The sequence below is a fragment of the Trachinotus anak genome, unplaced genomic scaffold, assembly GCF_046630095.1.
Source record: "Trachinotus anak isolate AG129_WGS33_773 ecotype Australia unplaced genomic scaffold, CSIRO_AGI_Tana_v1 ptg000004l, whole genome shotgun sequence".
NCBI lineage: Eukaryota > Metazoa > Chordata > Actinopteri > Carangiformes > Carangidae > Trachinotus > Trachinotus anak.
Window position 1 is genome coordinate 20,959,577 of NW_027273855.1, and position 14,082 is coordinate 20,973,658.

The window sequence follows — 14,082 nt, forward strand, 5'->3', positions numbered from 1 at the left end:
GAATATGCCAATATATAAAGTGTATATATAATAAAAGTGATCATTTTCATCAACCTCAGTCTGAGGAGTTGAGTTTCAGAGCATTTAGTTTAATTGCACTAAGCAAGAAAGAAAGAAAGAAAGAAAGATTATGGGGAGATTTAACATGAGTGCAGATATAACTTAACATTCAGATCCTAATCCCCTAAACCAAGTGAAGATGGTTGTGACAAGGCAGCAAAGGAGAAGATGTTGACATTGGAAGCTGAAGGTGACCTTTAACAGAAATGTGCCCTTTCCAGAGTCTGAGCACGCCACTGAATATAACAGTCCCATAACCACATTTTCAAAGAAGGCAGGGCCATAACATTAAAGAGGGAGAAACTATTAAGTTCAGTGATTCTCTGGCAGCGGTAGGGTTTTCTTATAGCTCAGTCGTGTGACGTCATCAAAGGAGCCAGCGAGTGAAGTGTGAAACTGCTGCAGGGCCTCGGCTGCAGTAAAAAATAGCGCACAGTGGCCCAGCACCGGACGTGTAGTCTTTCCATTAGATGACAGCGGCGCACATGGTGGCGGAGGCTCAGCCACTCCCGGTGCCCGCCCGGCCCCCCCGGCTCCTCCTCGCTCTTCCTGAATGGACGAGCACGCAACCCACGGCTCACGCCTCCCTCTCTCATCATCTCCTGCTCTACCTCCTCATCAAGAACTCGCTGCAGCCTCCCGGTACTTTACCGTGCGGTGATTGAAACCAGGTCCAGTTGTGCAGCGCCACTTAAAGGAGCCATCTGAAGTAAATCAGCGCTGACACTACGGTCCAGGCTTTGAGACCCATCGGCTCCTCCTTGACTCTCACCTCTCTGCCTGGCTAGAACATTGTGTCCTTTGAGGGGGGGGAAAAATGACTGCCAAGCATCGGAAAGGGAAAAGCAACCACAAACATGAAGATAACTTTTTCAAAAATGAAGTTATTGAGTCTGAAGTTCGCTCAGGAGGGAATAATTACACTCTTCTGTTGGTTTTATTTCTGATGATTGTGATTGGCGGTGCCACCGGCGCATGGTTCTGTTTCCAACAGCACCAAACTTTAACCTACTTAACAGACAATCTCATGGGCATGCAGATGAAGATAGTGAAACTACAGTCCTCCCACGAAGAAATGCGACAGTCAAGTGGCAAGGTAAGGGATTGAAATGATAAGTGGCCTTTCCTCGGGAGAACATGAGTTACCTGAGTTTGCAGGCATGAGCCGCAGCACACGCCTCCTCTGATCGCCTGCATCCCGTCATGAATACTTCAGAAATGTTATTAACATGAGACTGTGACTTAGACAAACACTCAGAAACAAGAAAAGGCCTCACAACATGCCAACAGTGCACGTTGGCAGTTACAAGTGAGGAAAGTAAAGAACTGCAGGCCTCTATCAGATTTCAAAATGCCAAGAGCCTCTGGAGTGAATACAAAACGCTGCTATTTCTGACTTCCACACAGCAGCTGGCGTTTGAAATGAGGATTATTCTTGACCTACAAATGCAGGGACTCTATCATTCAAATCAATCAAATCAGTATCAAAGTTTCTTTGGAAAATATGTGTATTCTGATACCGGTCAAGAACATGCTGCTGTGCAGAGGGTGCTGCTAAAATAATAATAAACAAGACAGTAGTGTGCCAAGGCTAAATTTAGTCAGATTTTTGATACTGAACACCAGTTTAGAGGTTGTTTACAGGCCATCTGAAAGGCTGCAGGACTACAGAGAGTGATGATTGTTTCATGTCTAAATACTAGTGCAGGCATGCGTGAAATTTGTGTGATTGCTTAAAGAAACAGACCAATTTCTGGTTTAATGAATAGCATGCATTAACCGACCCTGTTACGTCACTGTGAACTGAGATGTGTCACAGCCTGTGGCTTACATTATGACATTCCTACTATTTCAACTATGTTGAAGTTGCTGTAGGCAACTTTAACATAGTAACATAGTTGACATTTTTTTTAAAAGTAGTACTTAACCAAAACGAACCCACTCCTCTCACTTCTCCCCTCTCTCATGCAACTCCACCTTTGGTTCAGACAGGCCACTGTGGCAAAACTTAGCAAGAGAACAGCTCTGCTAGCTCAGTCTTGTTAGGGAAATATTTCCTGTATGAGCAATTAACTGGTTTTGTGACTCATAAACTTGCCACTGCAGTAGCAAAGTTTTAGCACCTCATCATGAATGGTTTACTGACCAGAGTTTAGATCCTGATAACCGCTTACTTTCTTATGCAGATTTACTCCATTGTAATATTTTACTTCATATCTTGATTTTTTTTTTTCCCCGGTTTGCCAGTAGATGAGGTTTTACTGAGCTGATGCATGTGAGGACCTGTCCTGATTGGTTGTTGAGATTTTGGTGAAGTCTGTGACAGAACAGATCTCCTTCCTCTGATCATTGGATTTATTGACAGGAGTTGTGATGTAATGAGAATTTTAAACTAACCGCACCAAACTGACTTAAAAAGAAATGCATCCTGCTACATCTTATGCATACACCAGTAGGCTTAGGGCTGAGTAGTGTATAGGGCCAGGTGTGTAAACACTGCTCTATTTATTTTATGTACTAAATACTGTTGGAGCAGTGTAGTATTTGTGAATTAATTTCCATAAAACCATAAAAATTGAACATAAAACCATCCTTGGTATCTTAGAACTCAGGTAATTCTATAATATTTTTCATAGTTTTGGATGGTCTCTCAGTTTGAATTAACCTCACTCCTGTGTGTCTCTGCAGCAGCACATCTCAGAGAGCCTGGAGAGCCGCCTGAATGCCCTGGAGGAGTCGTATGCACTGGCCCAGAAACAGGTGGGCATGGCCCTGGCTACAGCTGAGCAGCTCAAGACATCTGACCTCCCTGCTCAGGTGCTGTCACTCCACACTGAGATGAAAGCTCGTCTGGCAGAGATGCAGCAAGCCACTGTGTCTTTGGAGCAACTGAGCCAACTGCAGACCATGCTGAAGGGAAAGAGTGAGGAGTTCGAGGATGTCAGGGTTCAGGTGCATGATCTGGCCACACTGAGCACAGAACTGTCTCAGAGGGTTGAGGACTTAACTGGGAACCTGGGAGAAGCGCAATCAAAGCTGGAGGATAGAGTGGAGCAGGTCACCACACTGAGCACCACCCTGGAGGGACAGGCTGCTGAAGTGCTCAGACTGAAGGAGCAACTGAACTCCTATCATGCTCAGCTGGAGGCCAGCACACTGGAGATGGCCACCGTCAGGTAGGTTCTGGAAAAAAGCAGCAGCTTTATGTGTTGTGGAGAAAATAGCTCACCTCCTCTGACCCATAACTTTATGTTGACTTTGTCAAATCCCTGTTGGCTGCCTCTGTCTGTGTCTCTGTGTTACTCTGGGCCAGTGTTGGTAGGCCTCATATTCACATTGTGAGATTGCCCTGATCTGTATAAACATTTCTTTTGTACTGATGATATCTGGAGTTGAATGGTGTGCGTTAAATTTTTTGTACGTAAAATCTGTACTCTTTGAAGCTTAACTAAACATCATGGAAATCTGGTTCACAGGCTATTGTTGCACACGTCAGGTTTGAAGAAAGCAGTGTTATGAAGCTACTGGTTCCTTTTCACAATATCTGAACAATAAACCATCATGGTGCTACATAGTTAATATTATATTATCATTATAATTATATGGCAAAGGTTAAGTCCATGCAGTTAAAAATCACAAAAAACATAATATCAAACAGACCCTTTGACTTAGAAACCCTCACTCTGAGTGTCTTCTGTCTTCCAGAGAGTTGCTTGAGAATGAGCAGTCACAGCGTCTCCAGCAGGCCAATATGGAGGAGCAGCTTAATACAGTACGTCAGAGTCTGCAGGATCAGAACTCAGCAGCCCGTAGTCTGCACTCTGAACTCAGGGCTCAGCTGGAGAACATACAGAAGCAGGTAAAGCTGATCAGATTTAGCCTGTGAATCAGTCCAAATTGCCATGTTGTTCACTCGATTCATTCAGTCTGACAATGTTTTCATGTTCAGTTTCTTTTTCCTCATGCAACTGCTGCAACTTTGTCAATCTTGTCCACGCTTGTCACCGTTTTTCTGTCACAATTAGTTTTAAATAAATGGAGCTGGGTTGCAAGCTATGCCGGAAGATAACATTTATTGGCTCCGATTGGTCGATTCTTTCTCTAACTGACTGAAATAGCATCAGTGGGCATCAGAGGTCTGTAACCAGACTGAATCAGATTTCTCTTCATATAAAATAAATACAGATATAAATACTTAGCAGACATAAAATAGGTTTTCATGATAGTCAGTTTAAAAGGTAATTTTGTATCTTAAGATTACACATGTAGTATATGGCAGAACGTACATGCTTCAACACACAAATTGTCAGGGCACATGGTCTCTTTGCTATTTCTGTTCACTGTGTGCCCATAGGGAACCGAAATTAGATTTTCAACTCATTAACTTTAAAGAGCTAATTGCCTGAGAGATTCACATCAGCATTTACAGTCACATAGTATAGATCATTTTCCTCTCATCTCATTTACATGGTCCCCTGGATTCGCCAAATAGTAGGCCAGTAAACTGTCCACACTTTGGTCTTTTATGATTTTTTTTTTTTTTTTTTTTTTTTTTTTTTTTTTTTTTTGGTCTTTTATGATCTAATGTATTTTATTGCTTTCCCTGATTTAGGTGGTGACTGTCGTGCAACCTCCAGCTGAAGAAACAGCTCCCACAGCTCAAGAAGAGGCAGCTGCAGCACCTGAAGGAGAAGAAGCACTTGCTATGGCAGAAGCAGATGAGCAAGGAGAGAAAGCTGCACAAGAGGAAGCGCCTGTTGAACAGGAGGTCTCTGTAACAGAAGAAACTGCTCCCGCAGAGGAGCTGGAGGCAGTGAAGGAGGAGGAGACAGAGCAAGATGACTCGGTTGCCTTATCAGAAAGAGAGGAAGTGGAGACTGCACAGATAGAGGAGGAGGAACAAAGTGTAGAGGAGGAGGAGGAGGAGGAGGACCAGGAAACAGATGAAGAGGAGGAATCAGAAGGAGAGAAAGTTCAGAAGGAGTCACCGGTCAAGGAGGAGGAGGTATCAGAAACAGAGGAGGAAAACTACAAAGCAGAAGAGGAGATGGCATCTGAGGGAGAGATAGGACTAGATGAGTCATCGCTGGAGGAGGAGAAAATTAATGTAGAGGAGGAGGTAGCTGAGGAGGAGGAAGACCAGGATGTTGCAAATGAAGAGGAGGCAGATGAGGAAGAGGAGCCATTAGAAAATGATGCTTTATCAGAGGATGAATGTAAGTGATAAATAACAACTTGATTAACACCACTGCACTGGATAAAATGAAATCAAAAAATGTCATATTCTTCCTAATATTTTATGTTTTATGTTTTACAGAGGTTTTTTTTTTTTTTCACACCGGACATACCCAACCAAGAAGAATGGGAACTTTCTCAGTCTAAAATCACTGTCTACAATAGGACAAATGCAGTAGGAAGGCATTATTGATTGCTCTTGTGTAGGTGCAGTATTCATTATGTTGTTGCTCTCTGAAAGGCAGACAGAAGAATTCAGTCACTATGCTGAGACATGTACCTCGAAATATGAGATGGTTAAGTATGAAAGTGAGCAATTCAGGATTTTCCTGCCAATAACAACCTCAAAAGCCTTAATCCATAAAAGCATGACTGTCTTTCTACAGAGCATTTCCCTCTCTTCATAACTCACTCATTTTTTTTCTCAAGGTTAGGTTCTGTACTAAAATGAAAAACTAAAAGCCAACAAGAAGCCATCGCATAAACTGTTTATCAGTGCACTTGAAGCCATAAGTAATGCCTGTCTTGGTGACATTAAAATATGTTTCTTGTTGTCACTTCCTGAAATGTATCATGAGACAATATTTTAAAAGATAAAGCAGACAAACAGATATTATTATATTCCAGTTGTTTACACAGGCAAAACAGCCAACTAAAGTAGTAGCAAAAAAACAAACAACAAAAAAAAAACCTTCAATAAGATAAACAAGAACAATTCCTTAATGTTTTTTAAAGATAGCACAAACTGTAGTTCTTAGAATTTTTTTTTTTTTTTTTACTTTATAAAGTACATGTCTGTGGTTCAACACTTAAAAACAGAAAGCTATCACAATATAGTTTGGCTCATTGCACTTTTTAAACCTATCACAATTCCAGCCAAACAGACCACACCAGTAGTGCTGTCAGATACAGCGGGGTCTAAGAGCTTGAGCCCTCTACCAAAAACCTGTTTGGTTTCATCAGCATCATTCTACTGCCCTAATCTTCTTTATTAAAAATCCATCATCACCACTGATCCATTAGCATTTACTGCTGTTGTGGGTCTTTAACAGATAACCACAGATATTCTATGCATCAACTTTGGGGAAAAAAAGCACTTGTTTGTATTAATCAGAAGAGCTTTGTGCAGCACCTCAGGGACAAATTGTTCTCTAAATGAAGTGAAAACTATCAGTGATTACATACAGCTAAATCGTACACCTGTAGAGTCGTGGTAATGCGTTTACTGAGGGAGATTTTTACACCAGTCCTCAGTAGACTACACCAACTAAAGCTCAATATACTGTAACGAACTAACAGGTTCATTCAAATAACAGCTGACAAATTGCGGCTAATGTAGTTGTATCTTTTTGCCAGACCACATCTTTAATGACAACATCAGCGCTTTGTCCAAACAGTATCAAAATGTCACTGTTGAAACCCAGACGTCTTGATCACAGATGAATCAGAGTTGTAACTTGTTTACATTTGTAAATAAGGAGCTTTTGTGAGGGACAGCTTCATGAGAGGTTAGTGCAACAGTTCATATAACCAGAGTCAAAGAATGGAGGAGGAAAACACAGGTGTGGGGGTGTGAACTCACACAGGTGCATCAGCCAAACAGAAGGACTTCCTCATCCTGCAGAGTCATGTCAGACTTTATGGCTTTAAGTTCAAAGCACTACCAGGACCGTCTGAAGTCTGAGAGAGGAGCTGCTGGGCTTTTCTTCCACAGTCACCTTACCTGAACCCTGCTGGACATTAAAAACATAAAAACATGCGGCCACATCACAAGACTATCTGTGAGATGCTCAGAAGACAACCGGAATAATGTGAATCAAATCACTGCTGGAGTGAAAGCTGGATCTAGGGCAAACAGTAGACATATCAAATATTATTTTATAAAATTACCAAATTACCTCTTTGGACACATGACAAAAGTTAATGTAGTTACACAAATGTGAAATTAGTTTCTTATAAGAGATAAAACAGAGCTCCTGGTAGTATAGACTTTTGGACACCATTGTACTTTTTTACTAAAACTGATATGCACTCTTTTGCCAAGGCTTTGGTTACTGTCAGTGTGACACTTCTCTCAATGTCATGTTTTTAAAATAAACCCTGGTTCGTTCACTTTTGTATACTGTGATTCTGTGCCGTTGTGTCACATTTCATATGGTTGCCATGCAGAATCCACATTCGCTATGCCGCCTTATTACCCCCTACTTGAATATTGATGTGGGATGTACACCTGTGCTGTTTTTAGCATCACCATGAGCAAGCCCACATCCTGCTGGAGTCAGCATATTGCATGAGTGACCCTACAACTGCCATTTAAAAGATTTATTTCAACTGTAGCAACCTGAACCTCTTAACTTAAGTCTGGTGATATTCTGTATTTCGTTGTCTTATATTTTTTTTATAATCAACAAAACCAGCAATGAACTGATCCTACAAACAAGTACTTTCTGTGCAGCCAAAGCCTGATACAGCTTATTACTTTTTATGATAGAGCTCCTTTGTTGTCCATGAACATGTCAACGATGCTGATGCACTCGGTGACATGTCCTTTCATTAACATGAACTCCAAAGCTGCAGATGGTTCCCAATAAAAGCACAGTTTACTCCTATTTGCTGAAATTCCGAAATTTGAAAATCTGTATGTTCATGACCATTTTTTAAAGATTTACATCTTCAGTAGGAACAAATATGCTTGAGGTTGAGATCCAACACATTGCTGCTTTTGTTTCACACTATGTTGACAATAGAAAAAATAATTGCCTTATTGTGATGGGAAACTACTGAACAGTCAGGTGAAGCATGTGGTTACCTGTGCAGTTTGACATATTCACTGTTACATTACAATATGTTTTATTTTACTACATTATATGACATATATAGTAACTAGTTACTTTACAGATTACAGAAAACATGAAATACGATCCATTGTTATAAACGACCCAACCCCACCTCAACCAGTAACAATAGTAAATGCTACATACACACAAAGTGTGTGTAGACTTGCTTGCATCAGACCTTGGTGGACAGAAAGTCTGAATTGATTGTGTGTGCATCATTGAGATAGACAGGAAGTCTCTCCTTCTCTCCCTCTCTCCCTCCCTCTCTCTCTCTCTCTCTCCCTGCACTCTAGCCTGTTACAGAGTCATTTTGTTCAGCCTCTCCCAGTCATCACTGCTGCAGTGTCTCAGGCGCTGACCTTCTACAGGGACCATGCAAGCGTTTGTTCCTAGGTAAGTTTCAGAGGAACTGAGTCATGCTGCTCTATTCCTGGATTCTTAATTCACCAGTTTTATTTTCAGATATTCAGGCTGACAAGCTACAGTTTTGGCAAAGCTCCAAGTCTTTTGTGTTTTTCATCTTAATGTGGGGTAACTATGCTCCGTACAGGTGCTGCAGGCCTTGTTGAATTGATGTAACTGAGCTTGGAAGTTGCTACTTTGGGGACTGAAATTAAGTTCCTCTCTTTGATCTACATGATTAGCTTCTTTATGTACATTAGTAATTATTGGCCAGAAGCTATTATTCTTAGCAGCTATTTTAGCTTATTAATTATCAGCGTTTTTTTTAATCATGTGGCCTAAGAGGAGCAGTTTGCCGTGTATGGGTTTCAGGTTTTGTTGTTCTTTAAATGTGGGTGGATAATTAGTCTGTTTGCAATTATCTGCAGCTGGGGAAGGTCTAACTTGTTTAGTGGTTGATTATTCTACCGTATCTTTTCTGGCATCAGTCTATAGAACTGTCCACAGTCATGGAGTCCGTATTCTACTCTATGCTTTGTACATTATATACATTGGAGTTTGCTGCTGACCAGCCCTTCGACTCTCAGTCAGGATACAGGGTGACTCCACAGCTGAAAGATCGATACCAGTAAAAGCGCAGCAGAGGAGGGGCAGGCAACACGAGCCTCTCCTTTGGTGCTTGCTCAGCCCTTCCTGTTCTGAAGCCACAGGCGGAAATTGTGCTCAGGTCTTAAAGGTCTTAAATGAACAATAAAATGCATTTTCAGTGCATCTAGCTTTCTTTATTCAGTGTCTTTCTTTGTTTTTGATGAATGGAGAAATTTATCAAAACTGTAACCTCCACCTGCTGATGCAGCATGAGGTCATAAATAAAGATACAGACAAAACACACAGTGAGGGAAATGTGGCTTTTGTACATTTTCTTCTAAGCTATTACAGTGAAAGTCTTTATTTCATTAATTTGATTAATTTCTCTTTTCCTGCAAGGCTGGATTACCAACAGACATTTCAATAGGCGTACAGTTGGAAGGACAAACAAATGTCCTGTCCTCTGTGACTCACTAAGATATTCCTCAGTAAGCTGTTTTTTGGCAACATTATAACCACAGCAGTACTATGCTTATTGTTGAATGTTGAAATGAATGAGTAGATATTGTTATGTAATAATTGTAGACTTATCGGTAAAGTTCTTCCTGTTTCTCTGAAGCTCAAAACACAAAACGCTGAAAAGTGAGTTTGGCTGTTTGAAAGACAAACACTTTAACAACCATAAAATCGATGTACTTTTTGCTTCTTTACATCTTTTTGGACCATTCCATAATAATGCAGTTTACACAACATGTATAAATTGGACTGTGTGTGAGAGTTAATGATTTTGTGATGGGTTAGGTTTTTTGAAAAGTGCTCCATAAATAAAGATTAATGTTAGAGATTATTATTATAATTACCTGTATACTCTGTATGTTTCTGTCAGCCATACTTGCTCTGATCTGACATTGTTTGCTGTCATCATGCCTCCTGTGCACGACTCTCATAACCTTGTGTTTTACTGTTTTTGTACTGACCAGGTTGTATCTGACTCCAGTCAGAGATGAAGAAGCTGAGTCTCAGAGGAAGGCAAAGTCTCGTCATGCCAGACAGACCCGCAGGTCAACACAGGTAAAGAACAAATGGCTTAACAGAAGCTAAAGTCTCATTGTATTGAGAGTGACTTTTGACAGATGCAAAGTTGTATAAATGTCCTGCAGGGTGTGACTCTCACAGACCTGAAAGAGGCTCAGAAGACCAACAGCCTGTCCCTTCAAGACAAGCAGGTGGAGGAAGGAGTCTGCACGCTGAATGACAGATCCTGTCTGAGGAAAGGCTTGACAGATGAGAGGAGGGTCAAGATCGGCCTGACAGCGGCCACAGAAACAACAGAGATCAATCCAAAATGGAGCAAACTAGACGAGGTGAGGGAGAGACAGATTTATGCACAATTGAATTCAGCTTTCTGCAACAGAAGTAACTGGTTTGTAACTTTGTTGCTTTCCTCTTCTGCATGCACAGCAGGGAAACATAAATCCCAGGTTAGAAACTCTCACTGAGTCTCCAGTGCCGAACATTTCATATTCATCCATCAATGGATCCTGTGACCTGTCCTACTGCAACAATTCCTTCAGAGGTCAGAGAAGCATTGAATTTTTTAACCTTTGTGTTTTCTTGAGATTGTCCTTATTATCTCATTGCTGTCTTATTTTTTCACATTTTTTCCATTAGATAAGATTTTCTTATCTTCTGACCTTAATAAAATTTGCCAATTTGCCACAAACTGGGCTGAAACATTTAATACAAAAATGCCATTTAACAAATATTAAATGTTTTATATTTTAAATGATTTAGGTTTTTACTGAATAAGTATTTGCCAAATAATAATTCACGGACAAAGAAATGTACAATGTTTTGGGTCAGTTAAATCCAGGAGAGCTCTAACTCCCTGCTTGACATCTATGAACAAACTGTTATCAAGCTTTAGTAAGAGATATCCTAATAGACCACTAGAAATTGGGAAAAGTAGTAAAAACAATAAAACATTTGTATTTAACCATGCTTTACAGCTTCTGATATCTGAAAAAGACAAACTTTTATTAGAACTGTAGCAGACTTTTGAAATATTTCTTCACTTCAACGTCAGGTTTTCAGCAATTCTTATAAAATTGGGAAGTTATTCATTTTCATTTTTATCGAACACGATCGAGATGTTGACTTTATCCTGTGTGAGCAGCTGGTGAGAGATGGTGGAGAGATGAGAATCAGAACCCTGTTGAGGATGCAACACAGATGAGCTTCGCCGCAAAGCAGCAACAGAGGCAACACTGCTATGATGTGGAAGGTTCATCCTTCAACACTACAGAGGTATGTGGCCTATCTTATGTGCTTTTAGTTTAATACCAGTCACTGATAGCAACAGAAAAATGTTACATGAACCAATGTTTTTCCTTAACGCCACTAGATGGAGCCATAGGACTTTCCATGCTCCTGTTTGAACTGGTATTTCCAGTTCACTTAACAGAAGCTACTGTTTACTACACCAAAATCCCTTGTGTGTGTCCCTTGAAGTTTAAGTGTGCTCACGACATATTGTAGTTATCACAAACAGAGTAAAAGTGATTTTTATATTTGTGAAAATGAATCTAGCTATTAATTAAATACTTCATAACAAATCCTTTTATTTTCTTGTTCTATATGAATCAATATTCATTAGCGCCATTGTTTCATGTTCACATCCTGTTCCTCCCTCACCCGAAAGCTATGCATGCTTCAAAGGCAACACTCTAATCTCTGATGCAACATTTTCAAATGTGCTGTAATTGTAGATATGAAGCATGTGTTCAGAGATTCTTTTAAGAAGAAGTGCTGCTTAATATCACACAGAGAGACAGTCCAAGAGGACCAGCCCCCAACCCCCCACCCCACCCCCCTGGCTCCCTCTAAGTCGCTTTGCTTCTTCCCATCACATGGCTGAGGTGTCTCAGCATTCCATACCTTATTGGGCAAAACTGAGGCTGCTCTCTGTGTAGTCTTAGCCTTGGATTTAGAGGGATTGACTTTCTTTTCTCTATCTCTCTCTGAACTGATACTGCGTTCCCTCCACCTGTGTGCTGCATGTGAAAAACCCTGACCCCAAACCTCATCCCAAGTTCCTCCTAGTCGGTGCAACCTGTCAATTCACTGGAGCTTCAGTGAGGACATTCTATTAATTTGTGTTTCTTCAAAGGAGATAAAAATAGACACCACGGTGAACTATAAGATGAGGAGACAGAGAGATGGTAGATAACTGTGGATGTCCTACGTGTAGTACAGTATGAATGGAAAATGGTTTCCCTGTGTGAGCTGACTCCAGGTCAGTGGTTCAGCTGTCCCTGGAGCTGCTGGTGGAATCTGAAACAGAGATCTCTTAGTAACCTGAGAGTCTCTAAGCGTTACTGAGCAGACTATATCTGTCTGTGATAATCATACCGAGCAGCGAGGTTTCATCAGAAGCATGACAGGCTGCCCATCACCAGAGCCGACCTCTGTGTGACTCCATGATGATCTGAACAGACTTTCCATATTTCTTTACTGCAACAGCGAGACAGACAGGTGCAGAGCAAGCCAGTTAAGAGATTCTTCTTCTTTTAAGCTTATTGCCGCTGATTATGATACAAGGAATAACCAGAGAGAGAACAAACAAGATTACTTTTACTTTTATCACATTTACTCCAACACTCTGGTGGCCACTTCTGTGGGTTATTTTCTGTTTTCTGAAAATGCAGGAGGATTATGTCTCATATGGAAAGTCCTGAAACTAAGGCTGAGGATCAGACTGGGGGAACTCCAGCTGGGATCAACGCTTAATAAAAGTCTCCAACACCGGTGCCAGTGTAGTTCACTGCCACCGAGTCATATCCTCTACAGATGGTCTCTGACAATGAACTGTACTACAGTAATGTAGAGTACAAGATTAATACAACATCCAGTTTCACTTTTTGGAACTTACGTGGGTCAAATCTCAAACAAGAACCAAAATCATCCATATCAATCTTTAAAGAAGAGCTTCAGTTAGAAGTAAGGGTAAATTAGCAGCTCTATATGAATGTTACGTGTGGTTGTTTGTTCACTAGCCCTAAAGCCACATCACACCATCACAGCCTCTTTGTCACACAACCAAGTCTTGCTTCTTCACTTTCTTTTCCTTCCTCTTTCATATGCTGTCCATGTTTCCATTCCGAGTTTCTGCTTGTATATTTCTTTCTGTGCTATCTTTCCTCCTATCTATTCGCCTTGAGCGGGGACGAGGGAGTTTAGGAACAGCGAGGCGCTACGAACCACACTATAAAAGGAAGATAGCAATGAGCCGGTGGGTGCAGACTACGTGAAGAAAGTTAGGGGAGGTGCAGGGTTCTTTAAAGGAATAGTTTGACATTTGGGAAATGTGCTTATTTGCTTTCTTGCAGAGAGTTAAATGAGATGACTGATACCACTCTGTATGATAAACATGAAGTTACAGCCAGCAGCTAAGTAAAATAACTTTACATAACCATGGGGAAGCAGCTAGCCTGGCTCTGCTGAAGGTGACAAAATGAGACTGCAAAATAAATTACAGTATCCATCATTTCAGCAAATCCCCCGAAATGTTTATATTCGAGTTACAAAGCCCTCTAGCATTTGCAATTTACGACCTTTGTACATTGGGAGCAACAGAGGAAGTCCTATTATACAGAAACCACATCCGCAGAGGGATGAGGTCACAGTAAATGGACGATTCATAGAACATCAGACTTTAACACGAAAGACTGGTACTTGTTTCCTGTTTCTAACACTAGTTTCTTCAAACCATTGTTCCCTAACCTTCACCACATGGTTATTATTGTAACCGTGATGATGGGGCACCAGTAGTTTTACTGAAATAGTCATTTTAGAACTACAAATCTCACCAAATCACCATCTGTGATTTTTTTAAAGCTATTTTAGAAGGCAAGACAAACAACATTGTTGATAGTGACATCAAATGAAAAATGAAAATTTA

At 40.8% G+C, this 14,082-nt stretch overlaps 2 protein-coding genes across 4 annotated transcripts; both read left to right on the forward strand.

The window, feature by feature from the left end:
* Positions 1 to 606: 606 nt before the first annotated feature.
* LOC139620871 (neurofilament medium polypeptide-like) lies at positions 607 to 7,407 on the forward strand. Of its 3 annotated transcripts, none has more exons than XM_071476846.1 (5): positions 607 to 1,156; positions 2,752 to 3,236; positions 3,766 to 3,919; positions 4,673 to 5,280; positions 5,380 to 7,407. In XM_071476846.1, the coding sequence occupies exons 1-5, from the start codon at positions 878 to 880 to the stop codon at positions 5,486 to 5,488; spliced, it is 1,635 nt and encodes a 544-aa protein (XP_071332947.1). In that variant the 5' UTR covers positions 607 to 877; the 3' UTR covers positions 5,489 to 7,407. The 3 variants fall into 3 exon arrangements, with proteins under 3 accessions (XP_071332947.1, XP_071332946.1, XP_071332948.1); XM_071476845.1 differs by having other exon boundaries at positions 610 to 1,156; positions 2,749 to 3,236; XM_071476847.1 differs by having other exon boundaries at positions 611 to 1,156; positions 2,749 to 3,236; positions 4,673 to 5,276; positions 5,378 to 7,407.
* A 1,046-nt stretch (positions 7,408 to 8,453) lies between these two features.
* Positions 8,454 to 11,538, forward strand: LOC139619900 (protein phosphatase 1 regulatory subunit 12A-like). The gene is made up of 6 exons (XM_071474975.1): positions 8,454 to 8,525; positions 10,103 to 10,193; positions 10,283 to 10,486; positions 10,584 to 10,698; positions 11,299 to 11,429; positions 11,527 to 11,538. Exons 1-6 carry the CDS (start codon positions 8,506 to 8,508, stop codon positions 11,536 to 11,538), a joined length of 573 nt encoding a protein of 190 aa, XP_071331076.1. The 5' UTR covers positions 8,454 to 8,505.
* Positions 11,539 to 14,082: the final 2,544 nt, after the last annotated feature.

Bases quoted from the DNA above. Each gene is read 5' to 3' on its own strand.
- LOC139620871 (XM_071476845.1), top strand. From the start codon at position 878: ATGACTGCCAAGCATCGGAAAGGGAAAAGCAACCACAAACATGAAGAT. The intron at 1,157-2,748 runs GTAAGGGATTGA...GTGTCTCTGCAG, and splicing joins TGCGACAGTCAAGTGGCAAG to CAGCACATCTCAGAGAGCCT. The intron at 3,920-4,672 runs GTAAAGCTGATC...TCCCTGATTTAG, and splicing joins TGGAGAACATACAGAAGCAG to GTGGTGACTGTCGTGCAACC.
- LOC139619900 (XM_071474975.1), top strand. From the start codon at position 8,506: ATGCAAGCGTTTGTTCCTAG. The intron at 10,194-10,282 runs GTAAAGAACAAA...AATGTCCTGCAG, and splicing joins AGACCCGCAGGTCAACACAG to GGTGTGACTCTCACAGACCT. The intron at 10,699-11,298 runs GTCAGAGAAGCA...CTGTGTGAGCAG, and splicing joins CTGCAACAATTCCTTCAGAG to CTGGTGAGAGATGGTGGAGA.